Source organism: Sphaerodactylus townsendi, linkage group LG09 (genome assembly GCF_021028975.2).
Source record: "Sphaerodactylus townsendi isolate TG3544 linkage group LG09, MPM_Stown_v2.3, whole genome shotgun sequence".
NCBI classification, from domain to species: domain Eukaryota; kingdom Metazoa; phylum Chordata; class Lepidosauria; order Squamata; family Sphaerodactylidae; genus Sphaerodactylus; species Sphaerodactylus townsendi.
In genome coordinates this window covers 19,593,111-19,613,564 of record NC_059433.1, presented here as the reverse complement: position 1 = coordinate 19,613,564, position 20,454 = coordinate 19,593,111, and the positions used below count along the sequence as shown (strand labels likewise).

At 45.2% G+C, this 20,454-nt stretch overlaps 1 protein-coding gene across 1 annotated transcript; it reads right to left on the bottom strand.

Annotated features, from left to right (window-relative positions):
- Window positions 1–6,057: 6,057 nt before the first annotated feature.
- Window positions 6,058–17,271, bottom strand: LOC125439004 (transmembrane protein 14C-like). Its single transcript, XM_048507817.1, has 5 exons — window positions 17,160–17,271; window positions 14,951–15,027; window positions 12,252–12,353; window positions 9,572–9,659; window positions 6,058–7,387 (listed from the first exon to the last, which is right to left on the bottom strand). The coding sequence occupies exons 2-5, from the start codon at window positions 15,024–15,026 to the stop codon at window positions 7,330–7,332; spliced, it is 324 nt and encodes a 107-aa protein (XP_048363774.1). The 5' UTR covers window position 15,027; window positions 17,160–17,271; the 3' UTR covers window positions 6,058–7,329.
- Window positions 17,272–20,454: the final 3,183 nt, after the last annotated feature.

The window sequence follows — 20,454 nt, the reverse complement described above, 5'->3', positions numbered from 1 at the left end:
CGCATGGATGCGCCCGCCCTGCTGCCTGCAGGACGGGCAAGGATGGGGCCAGCGGCTCGGCTCATGGAGCCACAGTGCAAGGGCAGAAGAGCCGCATGCGGCTCTTGAGCCGCTGGTTCCCTACCCCTGTTCTAGTCCCACCCTCCACTTAGCCCCGTTGTACTCCATTTGTTGGCGCGTTGGTCCCCCAGCAGGCATAGAATTATGGGCAGAGTCTGTGCTGGTTTACTTGGAAGTAAAACACACCGCACTGAACACAAAAAGATGTGCCCCTTTCCCCCTCAGACCCTGTGCTCCTAGAGAAGTCAACTCGAGCACTTGCAAGCGGGCGTGGGGTGGGATGAAGCACTCTGCAAACGTGTTTTGGATGGCTGCACATCTCAAACTTCCACGAAAGGCAGGAAAGTGGCCCCAGTGCCCCCTCAGTCAGAAGGTGTCCCCCCCGCCCCCCCGGCAGCTTACCTTCTCCAGAGTGGGACCCAGCAGTCTGTACAAAACCTAGTCATTCATTTGCCAACCAAGAGGTGCCGGGGTTTAGTCTACAAAGATAGTGCACTTATGCTTCTGTTCTGTAAAAGTCTGACCATAACTAGACTTTAACAGAGGATTGGTTGGGGTTCCACCTTTCGTTCTTGCTTTTCTTCCAGCGTCTTCTTCCTTAACACTTTTGAGCTTCCTAGACATTACCCAGTTTGCTGTTTTGGCCAAGGCTGAGCTTTAGAAACTGCAGCCTTGAGAAAGGGTGTGTGTGTGTGTGGATACAACTCTTCCTGACAAAAAGTCCTGTATTCTAGGGGGGAAAACCCTGAAAACTAATGGCAGGTGCTAGAATCCAGATATCTATGCCAGAATCCAGGAGCAGCAGTGGCGTAGTGGCTAAGAGCAGTGACTAAGAGCAGGTGCATTCTGATCTGGAGGAACCGGGTTTGATTCCCAGCTCTGCCGCTTGAGTTGTGGAGGCTTATCTGGGGAATTCAGATTAGCCTGTACACTCCCACACACGCCAGCTGGGTGACCTTGGGCTAGTCACAGCTTTTCGGAGCTCTCTCAGCCCCACCAACCTCACAGGGTGTTTGTTGTGAGGGGGGAAGGGCAAGGAGATTGTAAACCCCTTTGAGTCTCCTACAGGAGAGAAAGGGGGAATATAAATCCAAACTCCTCCTCTTCTTCTTCTCTAATCCCAGTAACATTTTCACGACTAGATTCCACGATTATTCAGGGATAATGTCATGGCCAGCCCTCCGTTTTTGTCCCCACCCCCCTCACCAGAGAGCGAGGAGACGTTTTACAGCACAGGTGTCAAACTCACGGCCCTCCAGATGTTATGGACTACAGTTCCATCATCCCCTGCCAGCACGATGCTGGCAGGGGATGATGGGAACTGTACTCCATAACATTTGGAAGACCGCAAGTTTGACACCTATGTTTTACAGGTTTGAAAGTGAAAGCAGCCCGCCGCACCCTCCTCTTGATCTCTCCACCAGTAGTGAAGGAACATTCCTCGGCTTTGAGAATGACAGCAACTGCAGCTCGGATGAGGAGGAAGAGCTGACTGCCAGCAAAGCAGCATCAGATCTCCTAGATCCACCAGTAGGAGAGTAGAGACCCGGAAGGACTACCCTGCGCTGACAGCCCAGTGCCAGGACCGTCTGCTGGGCTTTCCAGCGATCCAGTGCACTCTCAGAGCCCGCCCCCAGCACCTATAGCAAGCAGTCCCTCTAGCCCACCTTCCCACTTAGAGCAATGCCGTCAAAGACTACTCTTGGAGCTAGTTGAGCGCCGAAGGTTGGCTAGATCATCTGCACGCCGTCTGTAAATAGCCTACTGGATCAGCTCCACGAGGCAAGACTTGCTAGGGCAATCCTTGTCCCCACGGCAAATAAAAGGGAGAGCGCAGCAGTGAACTCTCTGCAGAAGGCAACACGTCCCCCGTGGCCTCTGCTCTGCCTGCGTGCTTCTTCAGAAAGCCTGCTTATCAGTGCGACCCCCTGGACCAGTGGTGGCGAACCTATGGCACGGGTGCCAGAGGTGGCACTCAGAGCCCTCTCTGTGGGCACGTGCAAACAGAGTGCCTCCCCCCACACACATCTAGGCTGGCCTGGGCCACTGGGCTCAATTATTAGCATTAAACCTAAGATCTAGTTTGGGGGAAGCAGTGTAGGTAACCCTGTTAAGCGCTGTTAAACCCCACTGATTTTCATGCAAAGAACTAAAGCACGATCCTTTACTTGGGAGTAAGCTCAGTTGCTGGCAATGGGGCTTGCTTCTGAGTAAACCCTCCTAGGGTCGTGATTCACCCATTGGAAGAGTTGCATGGTTGCTTCAAAGCAAAGCCGCCGACTACCACCAAGCTTACTCCTGAGTAACTCACGCCTCTTGAGCCAACTGTTTTTTCTAAACTAAAACCTCAGTATTCAGGGGTTAAATTGCCGTGTTGGCACTTTGCGATAAATAAGTGGGTTTTGGGTTGCAATTTGGGCACTTGGTCTCGAAAAGGTTCGCCATCAGTGCCCTGGACTCTACCTCTCAGACTTGCTCTCTGGACTTGCGTTTTGGACTTTTACTGCTCGGTTGGCCGGTGAGCTTTCTTGCTTAACTAGGACTGGACTCTGACCATTGCTTTGCCTTGTGTTTTGGGGACTACTTTGCCTGTTAAATAAAGACTGTGGACAATTGCTAACTTCAGCCTGCTTCCTTGGTTTTCCTGGCAGCCAGTCTGTGACAGATAAAGTCAAAAAAGCCCACAAGCAAGCTGAGGTGCCCCATTTGAAGCAACTGAGGCTGGGCTGGGCTTGCTCTTGGCTACTTACAGCTCTCTAGGACAGCAGCCCCAAAGAGACAGGGCTATAAAAACATAAAAGTCCAGAATGCCAGGATTAAACTATGCCAGTGATGGCGAACCTTTTCGAGACCGAGTGCCCAAATTGCAACCCAAAACCCACTTATTAATCGCAAAGTGCCAACACGGCAATTTAACCTGAATACTGAGGTTTTAGTTTAGAAAAAAATGGTTGGCTCCGAGGCATGTGTTACTCAGGAGTAAGCTTCGTGGTAGTCGGTGGCTCTGCTTTGAAGCAACCGTGCAACTCTTCCAACGGGTAAATCACGACCCTAGGAGAGTTTACTCAGAAGCAAGCCCTATTGCCAGCAACCAAGCTTACTCCCAGGTAAAGGATCACGCTTTAGCTTTTCACATGAAAATCAGTGGGATTTAACAGCGCTTAACAGGGTTCCCTACACTGCTTCCCCAAAACTCGGTCTTAGGTTTAATGCTAATAATCGAGCCCAATGGCCCAGGCCAGCCTAGATTGGGGGGCTCTGTTTGCACGTGCCCACAGAGAGGGCTCTGAGTGCCACCTCTGGCACCCGTGCCATAGGTTTGCCACCACTGAACTATGTCTTCCTCACCCTGCCTGCAAGATCAGGGTGCTAAAGTGTGGTTTCTTTTATCCGGGCCACAGTGTCACAGAGTTATTTCTTTTTTCAACAGCTTTACCCAGAATCCCACTTGAGTCTCGAGTGTTCCTAAGGCTGCATCAAAAAAGGACTTACGTGGTGAAACATCACATGTTGAATTTCTTCCTGTCTACAGCACAGGTTCATCTCACACAGAGGCATTCAGATGAAAAAAAAAATTGGTTGGGTTTCCACTCCAGATAGACGCACAGCATGATTAATTCTGTCAGATGGACACAAAAGCTTGGCCTTTTCCTCACTGCAATTTGAACACCCTCCAAGCGGCCTGTGATAGGCCCATTAAGCGGTGCTTCCCTAAGATAATGAAAAGTTCAGCCAAAGTACACGAAGCAAATGAAACAAGTTTTCAGATGCAGCACAAAAAGCAGCAATTACTCAATACATCAAACTACCACAGCAGAGGTTAGCATTTCTCTGAAGGTGGCGAATATCAAATCCCAGGGCACCGAATGGCAGAATTAGAACACAGTCTCAAGAGACTGGGCTCCTAGATATTTCTTTGCCTTTCAAATTTTGTCTTTATAAGTTGAGTTCAAGTTTAGGGCCTAGCGAAATCACAGAAGCGTCTCTCACTGAGAACTCAAGGTCATAAAGTTGGCAGGTATGTACAAGCAAGCAGTGTGGGTAGGTGGGGCTTACCAGCGGTAAACTGATGCCTCAGCCTGGTTGCTGTCGTTGCACTGACATAATTTTCAGAAGTGATTTCATCTTGTTGCCAACAAAGGGAGACATTCTGGCATTTGGGCAAAAACTCTATGGTAGATGCTGCTTTGTAAGCCCCTATGAGTCTCCTATAGGAAAGGGGGGATATAAATCCCTCCTCCTCCTCCTGCTGCTGCATGGCCCAATGTGTCAGGAAACACCTGTAACCATGCCTCTGAAGAATGTTTTGCCTGTATCTACAGCTGGCATCTTCAGAGGCTTGTCACAGTACAATGTGTTTCTCTCCATGTAACAATGTGTCAGGAAACACATGTTATCATGGCATGCCTCTGAAGATGCCAGCCATAGATGAACGTGAAATGTTAGGAGCAGAAACTACCAGACCACTGTCACACAGCGTGGAAAACCCACAACAGCCAGTTGATTCCATCCGTGAAAGCCTTCAACAATAGGGTGTTGTGGGTTTTCTGGGTTGTATGGCCGTGTTCCAGTAGCACTTTCTCCTGATGCTCCTAATGAGGAGAAAATGCTACTGGAATATTTATTTATTTATTTATTTATTTATACTTTGGGCTTCTAGACCGCCCCATCCCCGAGGGGCTCTGGGCGGTGTACAGCAGATAATAAATACAATTTTAAAACATCATAAATAGGCTAAAACTTATAAAAGCAGCGAAAACTAGCTAAACATTAGCATTTAAATGTAAAATAAATATAGGCATAGGTGTAGGTGGCGCCCGGTGCCTAATATTAAATTCTTCCACCCCCAGGGAGAACGGTAGGTCTAGATCAGGGGTAGGGAACCTGCGGCTCTCCAGATGTTCAGGAACTACAATTCCCATCAGCCCCTACCAGCATGGCCAATTGGCCATTCTGACAGAGGCTGATGGGAATTGTAGTTCCTGAACATCTGGAGAGCCGCAGGTTCCCTATCCCTGGTCTAGATAGATGTTATAGGCCCAGATGTAGAGGCCGGCGGAAGGGCCAGCGGAAGGGGGCCAGCGGAAGGGGGCACCATCAGCGGCTGGACTCTCCAAAGGCCCGGCGGAACATGGCCATCAACCTGGAAAACCCACAACACCTTGGTAATTCCAGCCATGAAAGCCTTCAACAGTACTTTGAGATGTAAGTTGCTACAAATGTTTAACCCTGGCTTTGCCAAAGCATGTACCACAACATGTGTCATTAGTTCTTAGGTCTTGCCATGGACTCTCTATAATTAAACAACAACAAGAGGTCTCGTGTACTGTAGTCTGGTTTTAATGGTGCAAGGAACAGAATATATGAACAGAATTCGGTATTTTCCTCATCCATTGTTTTTTTTAAAAAAAGACATGGATTCATGACCAAAGACTACCTTACAAGACCTTATATTGCACAATAGTAAAAAAAAAAGGGTGTTTCAGAAAGGAGTGTACTAAGCTAATCAAACAGGTTCAGATTTCCACACACTATTCAGAGCCGTGATTCTATCTGTATATATTAACAGTGGCGTATCTGCCTAGGGACAAGGGGTACCCCTTGTCCCCGGGCGCCACTCTTCTGGTCACGTGGGGGGCGAAAAATTGGCCCCCACGTGACCAGGAAGTCCTGCTGTCTCGTTTTCACGTGCCTCGACCCCATCTGAGGCACGCAAAAAACGACAAGGCAGCAGGACTTCCTGCTGCCTCCAAACCCCCTCAACCCCACCCTGGACTCCCCCCTCTCTTCCTCCCCCCCCCCGCTGGCTGGGCTCCCAGCCGGCAGCCTGCAGTCTCTTCTGACCTCCCCTCCGGGCAGGCCAGAAGAGACTGCAGTCCCAGCCTCGGAGACTTTCTTTTATAAGTACTGAGGCCAGGGGGTGGGGCTTGGGGAGCAGAAAGGGGGAGTCTGGGGGAGGAGGTGGGTGCCCTAGACCTTGCCCATGTCCATGGTGACATGGGCGGGGTCGAGGGCAGTGGGGGTGAAGCCTGGGGGCATCAGGGGCGGAGCTAGGGTGGTGGGGCAGAGCCTGGGGGGACGACCTGGAGACAATTTGTCTCCGGGTGCCATTTGGCCCTGGTACACTTTTGTATATTAAGTATATATTAAGCAAAAGACATTTTCCTAAGGAAGAGACTGTCATGGTCAATGGATAAGAGTGCAATGAGGAAGGCTCATATCACGTTCAAACTCCCCTGTAGCTACTGTGGCCGTTCTGTGGACTTATACTACAGCAAAGATGTCATCCGGAGCCCAGACAGGCAGATCTCCTCAGGTTTGCCTCATTTGCCTTCTACATACCTTTACACACTATCTTGCCACAGTAAGTTTGTATCAGCAAGTGCGTTAACAGTCCTCCCTTATAACAGTAGGGTAGCCAACAGCCTGCAGGAAAAATGTCCCTTTGACAGAGGCTGAATGGAAACAGGCCCGTAAAACTTCTCCAATATGGAGATGCAAAACCTCATTTAGTAAATAACATCCCATGGAGCCTCAATTAAAAGGTCAGGACATTTTTTTTCCCTCCAAGTCATTGGCAGCCCTACGTAAGGCCAGGAGTGGTCAGGAACCCCCAGAGAGGGATCTTATGGGCTGATGTCCTCATGATGATAGAACACACAAAATTAGGAGGTATCCATTTATACACACCTTCCACGTAGGCTCAAATTCATGCTCTTTTTCTAATTAAGCAAAATGCTTGCGTCTGTCTTTCCAAACCTGCTTAATGGGAGCATCTACTAGTGTGCTTTCATGTTGGAAAGATTTCTGTCTTCAAAGCATGGCTTTCTTGCCTCCCCATTCACACTATAGCTGAAAATGCTCCCCCAAATACTGTTTCTGGGGCCCTTTGTCTCTCAGGAGTAGCACTCTTGGATGGAATCAGTGGGAGGTCTAAAAAAATCATGTTCTGTCAATGAAAATCCTGTGCAAGGAAATCCTCCTGGGGATCCAAGACACTGTTTTTACTCTGGAGAAGAGGAAAAGGGGAAAAAACATCCAAAGGAATCAAACTATATTAATTTCAATATGATAAACAGCCTCTAGATATATAGAAGTGTTCTTGCACGTATGAAAAGACTGTCAATTTCCCTCTCTATATATTCTTTTTCTTTTAATTAGGCCATTAAATGTTTGGTGTGTGCCTTCATTATTTCTCTCTCCTTCAGTGCATCCAGTTTAGTACAAAGCATCTTTTTATCTGCATCTCAAGGGTCATGGAACGTTCACTTATCCCTCGTGTGGCTTTTCGTACATCTTCAGTCCGAGCCTCCCAACCATCAGCAAGCTTTAAAGAGAAACGGAGTCAGTTCATGAACTTAACAGGAAACTATACAGTCACCTACCGCATCATTACTACATTCAAATGTCACAAGGAAGTCCTCGGGCTCATATATTTCCTCTCTCTTCCTTCCTCTCTTGTGTACGATATAAAAATTGAATGAACACATTTGGCTTGACACATGTGACACATGGCAAATTAAAAACACAGTGACAGACTGTGGTTTGTTCTGTTGGTTACAAGCCAGGATTCAGCTTGTAACCAACCAAACAAGCCAGTTGGACATTTCTGTAGATTCAGATGTCATGCCAGGTGTAGATCCTAAGCTTTCATTCCACTTGTGCGATAGTCTTTTCCACTGAAAGATTAAAGTACAGTGGTATATTAATCTGCCACATGCTGGACATTCTTTGTCATAGATTGCTCCACTTGGGTCCTAGTGCCTACCTAGTTCTGCTCCCCCCACCCCCATTCGCCATTTCCATCCCCCCTCCCCTTTAAGAGGCTGGGTGTGGGGCATCACCCTGCTGAGCCACAGTGCGGGCCTGTCTGTGAGCGAATTCGGCCATCTGTGGCCGCCTAAGGGCAAGGGCGTGCATGTAGATGTTAAATAACATTGGGGAGAAGACTGCCCCCTGGAGGACTCTGCATGCTAGAGAGAGCTAACCCCTGAACTAGTCTAGAGCCTGCCCCCGAACCTGGAGAAATGAGAAATTAGATAAGGCTGTCCCACCCATATGGGCATAAATATACTACTATTGACATAAATGAAATGGTACATTGACAGCAGAAAGGAAAGAAAAGATTGCTCAAGAATAGAGATGAAAATGAGGTGCATCATTCACAATCAATGACTGTAACAACCCATGAAATAAAAAAATAAACTAACATGGCTGTTTGTGGTGGGTTTTCAGGGCTGTGTGGCCGTGGTCTGGTGGATCTTGCGCCTAACGTCTCGCCTGCATCTGCGGCTGGCATCTTCAGAGGTGTATCACAGAGAGAAGTCTGTTACACACTGTGTCAGCCACAGATGCCAGCCACAGATGCCAGCCGCATCCTCGTCCTGCTGCTCACTCCACCACCCAAGTCTCGCTGCTGTCACCGCCTCCCATCCCGTCAGTGAGGTGGCCTGAAGATTCCTCGCCCCACCGGTGGATTCCTGGGCCCCCCACCCGCCAACCCTCCCAGTTGCTGCTACCCCCTGCCTTGTCTGCAAGACAGCCTGAAGATGCTTCCCCCTGGCCGGATCCTGCTCCTCCCACCCGCCAACCCTCCCTGCTGCCACTGCCTCTCCCTTCATCAGCAAGATGGCCTGAAGCTTCCTCCCCACGCCCCGGGCAGGTTGCTGCTCCTCCAACCTGACGAGCCATGTTTAAATATGCAGAGAATAATGGTTTTGACAAAGGCAGTGATTAAAAATGAATGATAATTCTCATATTAATCCAGGACTATTTTCTAATGCAAAAGCATACCCTTTCCTCTTGCACCACCCCACGATTAATCACAATGTAATCTTTCAGTGGAAAAGAGTAGAGATACTTGCACTTGGGGAAGAGGAAGAGGACAATTTTTAGCAGCCCCCGTTCCTCACATCTCCCCCACCTCACCCTGTGTCCACACCCATGGTATTCCTGGGAGCCCACCATTTTACGAGAACGCAGTCTGAGGTTTCACAGAAGACTCCAGCAGATGTGAGGCATAGGGTCCAATCCACAATCTTCATTTCCAAGCCACAAATCTCACTGGGTGACTTCTAATCAGTGGCGTATCTGCCTAGGGACAAGGGGTACCCCTTGTCCCCGGGCGCCACTCTTCTAGTCACGTGGGGGTCGCAAAATCAGAACCCTAGACCTTGCCCATGTCCATGGTGACATGGGCGGGGACTAGGACAGTGGGGTGGAGCCTGGGGCATCAGGGGGCAGAGCTAGGGTGGTGGGGGGCAGAGGGGGGGGCGGCAGAGCCTGGGGGGCATCCTGGAGACAATTTGTCTCCGGGCGCCATTTACCCCTGGTACGCTTCTGCTTCTAATCACCCCCTCAGGTAGTTGTGAGGATGAAATGAGGAAGGAAGATACACATGAGCTCCCAGGCCGTCGTTGCCTCATGCTTCGGCTCTGTGAAAACGCCCCTTGCTTCATCAGACCCAATAACCACTGAGAATAAGAGAAGCGCAAAGCTTGCAAGATAATACCTGGCACCAGCAATCAGTCCTGCAGGCATGAATTTCCCCGAGTTGTAGAAGCGCATGCCCATAATGCCAGCTAAAGTTCCAGAAGCAACTAATTGAAAGGGGAAAAAAGGCAGCGTTACCCCGAGAAGTGTTTCTGTGAGAGACTGCCAATTTGCAGAGAAGGTTGCGATCAAAATTTAAACAGCTTAGCAACCTTTTTTCAACTGAACCATTTTTAATACGATCTTGTTAAAATACTGCGTATGAAAGATAAATCCCAAAACGTTCATTTCTCAAAGTACGCTTCTCAAAAGCACCATCTTATCAAAGCTTTCAAACCAATTCACTTGTATTTTGTATCTAACATCTGAGAAAACTGAGAGTCCCAAGCATGGAAGAGCTATTGGGACAGCATCCGGGATTTGAATTTAACCTCTAGGATACTTAAGAACATAAGAACATAAGAACAAGCCAGCTGGATCAGACCAAAGTCCATCTAGTCCCGCTCTCTGCTACTCACAGTGGCCCACCAGGTGCCTTTGGGAGCTCATTTATTCTTGACCTAGAGGAAGTGTCCCCCTCCCAGGACCTGAAATTGCGTTCTCTAGTTCCTTACCAGTCACTGTCCTCAGTGGCCAACATATGCTGGTCTGGCTGGCAAGATGCCACAGAGGCCCAAAACATAATCCTAACTTAGGCTCATTCCGCACATGCAGAATAATGCACTTTCAAACTGCTTTCAGTGCTCTTTGAAGCTGTGCGGAATGGCAAAATCCACTTGCAAACAGTTGTGAAAGTGGTTTGAAAACGCATTATTTTGTGTGTGCGGAAGGGGCCTTAGATCCATCTGGAAGGGTGCTAGGTAACACCAGCCTGGCTTTCTTGCTGGGACTGGTCACTATATGTGAAAGCACAAAGCCTCTTATACCGAATTCTGCCTACATAACTGTTTTTAACATCACATAACAAAAACGCAATGCATGGGAGTAGTAAGGTGAGTGTGGAGGGGAGGGGCTAGAGCCCTGGGAGATGTTTCTGAGGTCACGGGGGGGGGGGGGGGGCATTGCAGAACCACTTTCCCTCAATTGCACCCAGCCCCAAAACTCCCTGTCAAGTTTAGGCCAGGAGCGCAATTGAACGTTGGCCGGGGGCTCACCCCCAAACTGCATATGAAGTTGGGGGCAGGATACAGTTATGGGGGAGCATGCCCAGGATAAGCCCTGGGCATTGTTGCACACTGCTACACCCTTATGCGACTGTCACTCATTTGTTGTGTGGAATCCAGACTGCTCCCTTCCAGAAGAGCCTCCATGTGAGGACACAGAACTTTACCAGAATTTAATCTGAAATAACTATGTCCTCTACCAGCTTACCTATGACTTTTTAAAAGCTTTTGCTTTCCCTGTTATTTCACGTGCTGGCAGGAATACAGATCTGTAAAGGTCATGGCCAATTAATTAAACATATCTGCAACACTACATGTGATGAAACAGACAAATCCTCTCTATTATGTCAGCGCCGTTTTGTAAACTTTTAAAATATACTGTTGATTGCATGTCGTTCCTTTCACAAACAACGCTATCATATTTGTCCTGTGGACCCCTATGTATCAGCACCATGACAAAAATTGGTCTTTCATTTCATTGCTTGAAACCAGAAAAAAAAAAAGGGGGGGGGGGCAAATGATATAAAACAGAGGTACTCAGCTCCCAAAAGTTGAGTCATAAAGGATCTTGACCAGAGGTGGGATCCAGCAGGTTCTCACAGGTTCCCAAGAGTAGGTTACTAATTATTTGTGTGTGCCGAGAGGGGGTTACTAATTGGTGATTTTGCCACGTGATTTTTGCCTTAAGTTACGCCCCTCCTCTCAGCAGTAGCGCGCAGAACTTGAAGCAGTCTAGCAGGAGGTACACTGGCGTGCGTGGCAGCCTGCGCCTGCGTGCATTCGTTTCCTGCCCAAGGACCGACGCAGCGGCTGTGTCCTTGCCACAGCCCCGCCCAGGAATGCCCCGCCCCCGGAATGCCCGGCCGTGTCCCCATCGTGCCCCGCCCAGCCCAGCCCCATTGGCGCTATGCCACAGTTTGAATCCCACCACCATGGAAACCTGTTACTAAAATTTTTGGATCCCACCACTGAGGGCTGCCCTGTGATATTACCTAGCTTCACCCCATGATGCCGCCTCATTCCGAGATGGCCCAGGTTAACTATTTTGGAGGGGGTCTGGTGGGATGAGAGGTGGCTCCCTCTCAATAAACTCCATGCTGTATCCCCAGGATTTGCATTTGCAGGCAGCTAAGATGCAACACAGTTTCTCCATGTATGTTGGGATTGTGGTTTCAAAGCAGGCATGCTCAAACATAACCACCCACCCCCCCAAAAAAATTTGTATTTGCTTCATCCAAAGTCGAGTGTCAGCTTCCTGAAGTGGTCTTTTATAACATTATGCTCTTAAGCTTTTCCTTCACTTGAAAGTCATCCTGCTGATCCCTACTAGGCACACGGGTGACAAGTGCAGGAACCAAGGCCCACATATTGCCAATGAGTCATTATATAGAGATTTATTCATTTACCAAATGCGTATGCTGCCTCCTACCTTTCTGACTTAGTTAATACAACTGTAATCTATGGAGGCATTCAAACCATAATTGTAAGAGTCATTTTTCATCTGTTCATATATACACTTTGTCAAGGCACACTTACTCAGGGATATCCAAATTTTCTTTGGGTCTTGAGAGAGCTGGTAAGCACCCAGTCCAGCTAACCCACCAAAGAGAAGTCCAGCAGCCAAAGACTGGACACTGCCTTAGATAAAACAAAACATACTGCATTTATTAAACAGGAGATACACACTAGATGCACTGAATTAATAGATAATAAGTACTCTTTTCGTAGCCAAATAAGATTTCGATAGATCCGATGCCCTATGGCAGAGATGCCAAACCTTTTTGAGCCTGCGGGCACCTTTGGAATTCTAATACAATGTGTTAGGCACAGCCCCTGCATGACTGCAGCACAAGGTAGGACCAGCTGCTAAAAGGCTGCTGCAGCTTACCTTCAATCACCCTGCAGCAAAGACCCTTGTGCTATGGTGACAGCTGCCAAAGAGACATTTTTAAAAAATCGACACAGCCAATCAGAATCCTGGCTGGAAAAGAACACCACCTGGCCCCACCCACTTTCTGAAAACATTTGGCGGGTTCCAGAAAAGATGTCTTCAGACATCACATTGGGGACCCTTGTGCTATAGAATACTTAAGTGACCATGACCTTTTATTATTGCTTGCATATCCAATTCAAATGAGGATGAAATTATCTATCTGCTTTGGGTTTTAAAATGATATGGCTGGCCTCCACGCGGACTAGGGCTTTTATGGCCCTGGCCCCAGCCTGGTGGAACACTCTTCCTCCAGCTGTCCGGGCCCTGCGGGACCTTGGTGAATTCCGCAGGGCCTGCAAGACAGAGTTGTTCCACCGGGCCTTTGGAGTAACCAGCCGTTGATGGTGCCCCCCTCCCATCTTTGTTTGTTTACATCTTTTATTGATGGAGTCAGCAGTCTTCCCATTTAGGGAGGGTTTAAAAAATGGGTTTGCTGGGCGCCCGATTCGATTTTAAACTTGTATTAACCGCTATTTTAAATGGGGAGCTAGTAATTTATTTATATTGGATCTTAATTGTTTAGTTTTGATTGTACTTAGCCGATTTGTGATTTAACTTTGTTGTACGCCGCCCAGAGCCCTTCGGGGATAGGGCAGGTTATAAAACTAAACAATAAAAAAATAAAAAAATTGAGTCGTTAGGATCTTATGACCGCAAAGGACAACCCTGTGCTATTTTAGAAAAACAGCCTTAGAAAACTGCTTCTGGTTCCGTTATCTGTTGATACATAGACAGGCGACCGGCACCCTGAACTTACAAAGTGTTGTCACCAGTAGTTACAGTGAAACAGTCCCATTAAGCAGGATTACACAGCCACACAATTGCTACCGCTCCCTAATCCATTTGCAGGTCAAAGTTAATAGGCCTAAAAACATACAGAGCACTATTAAAGAAGGTCTTGAGTAGTCACTATCTAGGCCTCTGATCCCGTATTCCTGCCAAACCAAACAGAGTGATGTAAAGTTATGTGTCACTTTCATAATAAAGACACTACACAATGTCCCGGAAAATGTCAGTGCTGGAATTTTAAGTAGCAGTTTCTTCTTTTGACTCATAGCTATCTTATTTCATTTCACTGTAGGGTTTTCAAGGCAAGGGACATTCAGAGGTAAGTTGACATGGTTTGCCTCTGCAATGTGACCCAGGTAGTCCTTGGTGGTCTCTCATCCAAATACTAGCCAGGGCCGACCTTTGTTTATTTAGTGGCCTGAAATCCTGTTTCCTTCCCTTCCCTTTCCTAAAATAAAATAAACACAGTCAAATGCCAGGTAAGCAGAAAGGTTCAGATGAAAGACACAATAAGTGTCAAACTGTCCTCTTGAGCGTATCCCCACCACTACCAAACAGGATCTTTCCTGACACTTATTCTCAAGAGATATGCATCCAGCCTGCATTCTGACTTCCTGAAGTGCTTTGAGATTATCAGACGAGAGCCCCGACAACGTAAAAATGTTATTGCAAATCTATAGAAAGATTTTCCATCAAGGTTAATGGACGTTCTACCTGCAAGGTCGGAGAAGAATAGGAGCTTTAGTTTTTTCCCCTTGTGCTGTTTTGCTCTCCATCACTGTTAATGCCAGTTCACTGGAGACTTTTCTTGCTAAATTATTCATTTGTCAAAAAGGGAGGGGGAAATCTATAGAGAAGAAAAATGCAATTGTTTCTCTCCATGGACATAAACAAAAACATTAGTAGATGTATAGATCTTTGTCTGCGGGGAATTTTTAGTGGAGTGGAAATTATTTTAGTTGTGACAGGGTGTAGATAGGTAGTTCTCACAGTCTTTGCTACCAGCTTAAAGTTGCATCCCTGCAGTCTTAGGAACAGTATGGTTGTGGCTGTAATCTGCAGAATCACCAAAGCTACAAGGCAGGTTGTCTGATGATATGCCATGCTTGGCCCCATTTGCACAGAGGCCCTAATGTGTGATACAGCACCTACTAACTGTCTGAAAGACAGGGATTAGCAATGTTATTCACACTAGACCAAATGAGGCGTGTAGCAACAAATTATCAGCCTGCAAGAATTGATAGCAGCTTGTACCTTTATCACATTGAAGCAGATCTTCCAACAGAACAGAGTAAGTTTCTTGCAACCGTGAATCAGCATCTTACAAGAAGCGTTAAAAACGGTAGCTTATACCCACAGGTATCAAAAGACCTTTTCTTTTTTTTACAAGAAAGGCTTCCATTTCAGAGTTAAATTCATTTTAAAAAGACAAGATGATTCATCAATACTATACCTGCTTTTGCATAGCCAATTATTCCACCTGAGGCCACTAACATTGCATAGCTGTAGCCAATCCAGTCCACTGCCATGCTAGAACATAAAGATAACATACCGCATCACAATTTTTGAATATGCAAAAACTGCTGATCTAATATCATCTTGCTTGAAGACTATGGCTCTCCATGCCTCAGAATATTTTTCCCAGGAGTAAGCTCCATTGATTAACGTGGTACGTTTCTGTACAGACCTGCTTTGGAGAGCTCCATCTCCTGGGATAAACAGTTTAAGAGGATGGCCCTCTTGAGAATTCATATTCTCTGGTTGCTTGGGGGCAGTTTTGACCCACTGCCCAGGCCAGGTGGCTATTTACAAGCCTGCATATTCTTGTCCGTTTGGGGATTTTCTTTTCGCTTATTTTGACTGCACTCATCAAAACTGTCACATTTTATGTTTGTCACATTTGATCAGGGGTCTTCAAATTATGGCCCTCCAGATGTTCATGGACTACAATTCCCATCAGCCCCTGCCAGCATGGCCAAGTGGTAGGGCTCATGGGAATTGTAGTCTATGAACATCTGGAGGGCCATAGTTTGAAGACCCCTGCATTTGATAGTTTGAATCCAACATGTACTTCAAAAACAAACATCCTAGCTTAGCTTTAGACTGATTGACTAGTTTTGCATTCTTAGGTGCTATGTCATCACTTTCTATGATATCTGTGAGTAATTGGATAAGTATTTCCCTCCCACTAATACAACAGAAAGCAACAAAATCAGAACAGGGAAGAACTTTATAGACTGCAGATGTTTCAACTGTATGCTCATTTCCCAGGAAGGGAATTTGTCTTTTTCAGCATTCAGTGAATAATTTCAAAACAAATCTATGGATTGTGGCAGCCTTTGACTTCAAACCTGTTTTTCCCCACATGAGCTGTTCTAAACTTTGGAGAAGGGAAAGGGGAGAAACCAATGAATGGTGCAAAACACAGAACTCTGTGAGAACTGCCTTTAATTCCAAATCAAAGTGTAAAAACTGCCTGCTGTTTCGTCTTCTTTTTTAACAATCGGTATAATGACAAGAATGATAATCCCAAAGGGGCAGCCACAAAATAAACCAATAGTCCAGAGGCACCTTAAAGACAAATAAAACACAGTGTATATAGCAGTGTAAACTCTTAGGAGCCGAGTTTTTTTTTCCATCAACCACTTATGTGGCAATAAATGTTGTTAATCTTCAAAGTGTCACTGGACTCCTGCTTTATCATAACAGACCTTCTCACACCACAAATTCAGAAAACATCTTCATTAATCTTGCACGCAACAGAACTGTTCTCTGTAAAAAAATTTCCTCTTGGAGATTTAAAAGAAAGACCCCAGCTCCTGAACCACAGCCTAATTCTGATCAATTCTAATAAAACCTAATTAAATGTATTTTGCTAACCCTGTGAATGTCTATACTGGGGGAAACGGTTCCTTACTGTAACCAGTTCTCAGCAATAATCTCTTACTCACCTTTATAGCTGACCTTTATTATCTGAGCACATTTTTCTCCACTGTTATATATTACAGCATGTACCAAACATCCGTACAAAGTTTGTGCACTGGCAAGATGGCCTGTACACTGTATCTTCTGAATCTATGTTGCATATTTATTGTGCTGCACCAGAAAAATACTGTCATCCTGAATTACTGGGAAAGTTGATTGTAGGTTGAGCGTAAGGATTAGAATTTCTGGCATTTGGCGATGTATATCTCGACTAGTGTATTCAACTTATTTAATATTTTATTTTATATGTGTTATTTTTATTGTATGATTTAAGCCGCCCCAGAGTCGACTGCAGTCGGGAAGGGGCAGGGTATAAATGTAATGAAATAAAATAAAAACTGACTTCCAGCCATCTCTTTAATTAAAAGTCAACTCTACATTCATGCCTATAATTAAAACATGAGTTCTATAGTTATTTCTGAAATGCGTGTTAATGCTTACAATCTGCTGTTTTCTTTAGATTTCACACCCTGCCACTACTTCTCTCCATGAACAGGTTTTGGAAAGCTACTTTAAAAGTTATTTATTTCAGGGAAAGAAAGAAAGAAAGAAAGAAAGAAAGAAAGAAAGAAAGAAAGAAAGAAAGAAGTTTTGGAAACCAATCCTAAAACGCAGCACTTTTAAAACTGCCTTCTCAATGAAACAGGCAGGCATTTCCCTGCTATACAATGACTTACTCTGCAGTTCAGCAGAAGACGGAGGAACGTTGGCGGAGCGCGCACAAGAACGCGGCGAAGCCCAACGTTCCAACAAAACGTAGCGGAAGAACTACAAAGGGGCTTGGCACGTGACAAGGGCCACGTGAAGCCCGGAAGTGAATTGCTTGTAGCCGGGCCCGGTGTGGGGGGGAGCAGCACGTGGCCCAGAGTTTTTCGCCTTCTGGTTGGAATCCGGGTTGTCCCAAAGCTGTCATTGCTGATGCGATGTTAGGCTGAGAGCCGGTTTTTAGAAGAGGCATTTCCCAGCATGGCGAAATCCCACCCCCTCTCCAGTGTATGTTCTAAGTCACTCTTTCCCCAAGCGACAATATATTGAAACATCGCGTTCAAAAATTTGACTCGTTTTGCTTTCGTTTCTGAGGTTTTAGAGGATGGTTCTTTTCCAGGCTGCTTTATTTTGCTTGAAACCTGCTAGTCGGACTCCGGCTAGTCCAAAGCTCTGATAATATCTATGATGGAAAAACAGAGGCTTTTAAAACTTGCATTTCCTCCTGGGCACACCCCCAGAAAAGTGAAGCCCAAGAATTAGCTCAGGCCTGGTCCAGGCATGGTTGGCACAGTACTGAGATAATGAGCTGGATTGTGTCACTGCATACTCCCAGGGAGGGATTTTTTTTTTCTTCAAAATTTGCTATCCTTAATTATTCCTTCTAAGCAGAAAACTAGCACAGCGTGCCAACTGCTAGTCTTAGCAACTTCTAGTTAATGTGCTAATATTTTATCTGCAGAGCTTTTAAAGGAGGGATCAATGAAAAGATATCCCCTGCATGTCAAACCTAAAGGAATTCAGACCATTCTAACGCTGCAGTGTGCAGTCTCATGTACACTAGGCCTCAGGTTGAAGATACTTCCAGGAGCTCATAAAGTAAGCTCCTCGCCCTGTGATTATCTCTTACGTAAACATTCTTAGGTATGTACAGTAAGTCTTGTTCATGTTTGTGCACGCACTGCACAGTAGTACATGTTTCTACACTCCACAGATAGTACAAGTTTCTACACTCCACACACTCTAACCTTACCTGTTCCCATACTCCATCAACTTGGTCCAGGTATCACCCCCCCCTTTTTTTTTCTCCCAACCCACAGCTTTCTCTGTATCTGCACACTCGGTTTTCTCCCTTCCTGTATTGCTATAACAGAAGCACTCTCACATTTTGCTGAGCCTGGGCTGGCTTTCCCTGTTCTCACAAAGATATGGGAAAGATTGCTGGTAATAGGAATTGGGACTTCCTCAAGTATAGAAAGCTGTATTTGCCTACAGGCCTTATGTTGTGCAGTCACAGTTTAGAAATACCATGTGTGTCCAAGAGTCTGAAAAGAGCATTCTGAATAGAATCTTGGAAACAGAGCTGAATGAAACTGCCTCTTCAAGAAAAACTCTGAACCTCCTTTTTTATTTGCAAAAATCAGGAGTTTTAGTTTGTTGTCTTTTACAGATCCTTTCTTCATACAGATAATTTTAATGCACACTCTCCTTTGAACTGATAGATAAAATAATCTGTAAACCTGGAAGCAACAACTAATGACAGTAAAACTCCTTTTACAAGCACATACTTGAACCTCAGGACCTAATCTTCTAATTAAAAAAATTATATTACTTATATATTACAATATACTTTTTGTTTAAAAAATAAGCAGAATTGCAGTCCCCACTTTGCCGTGCAAGTTTTTTCTTCTCCCCTTTAGATTCACATACTTATAGACACAACCGTATTGTTATTCTTATGCCTTCAATTACTATACCTGCATATTTCCATAAATAAAATCTAAATCTTGTTTTGGAAAACATTTGTTTCATGGTTAGTGACAGCCTAATAGACACTTTGAGCTTGTGTGTCCCTTATTCACCCAAAGACTCCCTAAACTAGGGGTGTTCAACTTTGGTGCTTCAGATGTTCATGGACTACAATCTCCATCAGCCCTGCTGGCATGGCCAATTGGCCAGGGGCTGATGGAAATTGTAGTCCATGAACATCTGAAGCAACAGAGTTGGACACCCCTGCCGTAAACAATACATTGTGCTGCCTGTAACTGGTGAGTTTTCCAAGCTGAGGAAGCAGGAAGAGCTTTCCTACACTGTGTTGAAATTTCCCCCAACTAATTGTGGTTCTGAGTGGGGGAATCCAAATTAGAGAGTCTCCATGTGTCCCCGGTTATATGTGAAAGGAAGCACACGTAGTAACAAATGTAGGCTGGTTCACATCCCCATGGGGGAAAATGGAGAGAATAAAAGTAAGTAAACAATATAAATTTACCTAAGACTATAAGTAGCTGTGTTGGTCAGCAGCAAAATTCCATACCTTCCATAAGATCCAAGAAAAATATCATAAAACAGTGTGCGTGCTTTCAGCTTATTTCGATAGGGAATAGCAAAAATATTCTGCTTCTTTTAGACATAAAATGGAATTCAGGATATGTTGCAGGGCTAACTAAATTACTGACTAAAATTCTGAATCGCACAAAGGTTTCTGAATTGCACAAAGACAGGTAGAACAGAATGGCAGAAAAAAATGAATGCTCCCTTTATGACTATAAAAGACAGCAATTAATCAAATTGGTTTTGAAATTGTAATGAGCTAGTTTGGCCACTTCTTATGGGAATTCTGCCCCATACTCAAAAGTTAGGACTTGCTGACCTGAAAGCAATCTCTTATTAATTTCAGCAGGAGAAATAGATCTGCCTTTGCCTTCCTTTCTATATAGGATCTGCTCATGGTAGGTCAGCAATCACAGATGAGTTCTATGTATATTATCAGAATACATGTGGAGTTTTTATTGGTTCAACAAAGTGAAAGTTTTGTTTCTATGGTAAATTACTAGAAAAATAATAGACAACATAAATAGAAACTTTGTGGGACTGTGATATTCATTAAACATACTTAAGACACTGGAGAATTCTAGATTTCAATAATCCCTCATAAAAAATAACATATTTAAAAAACATGCTAAATTGCAACATCTACCATACTCAGGGATGAAATAATCTGTTAACTTGCAAACAAATACTTCTGTAGAGCTTTGTATTTAAAAATGGTTTATCTGAAAGTAAAATATTTTCCTTCTTTTAAAAAAACCCTATGAAAATAAAAGATCTCAAACTCTTAATAAAACCACTGATTTAAATTAATGGCCATTTCATTTGTTCAGAAAATATGAACAAATCAAATGGTCATAATATGACATATGGATGGACAAATGGCTTTATCAACCTAAACAGATCATGGTTAATGTTAATGAATTGTATATTCATAAT

Coding starts and splice junctions, on each gene's coding strand:
- LOC125439004 (XM_048507817.1), bottom strand. CDS start 15,026: ATGGCAGTGGACTGGATTGGCTACAGCTATGCAATGTTAGTGGCCTCA. Junction 9,660..12,251: donor GAAAATTTGGATATCCCTGA/GTAAGTGTGCCT, acceptor CCTTTCAATTAG/TTGCTTCTGGAACTTTAGCT. Junction 7,388..9,571: donor GGACTGATTGCTGGTGCCAG/GTATTATCTTGC, acceptor TTCTCTTTAAAG/CTTGCTGATGGTTGGGAGGC.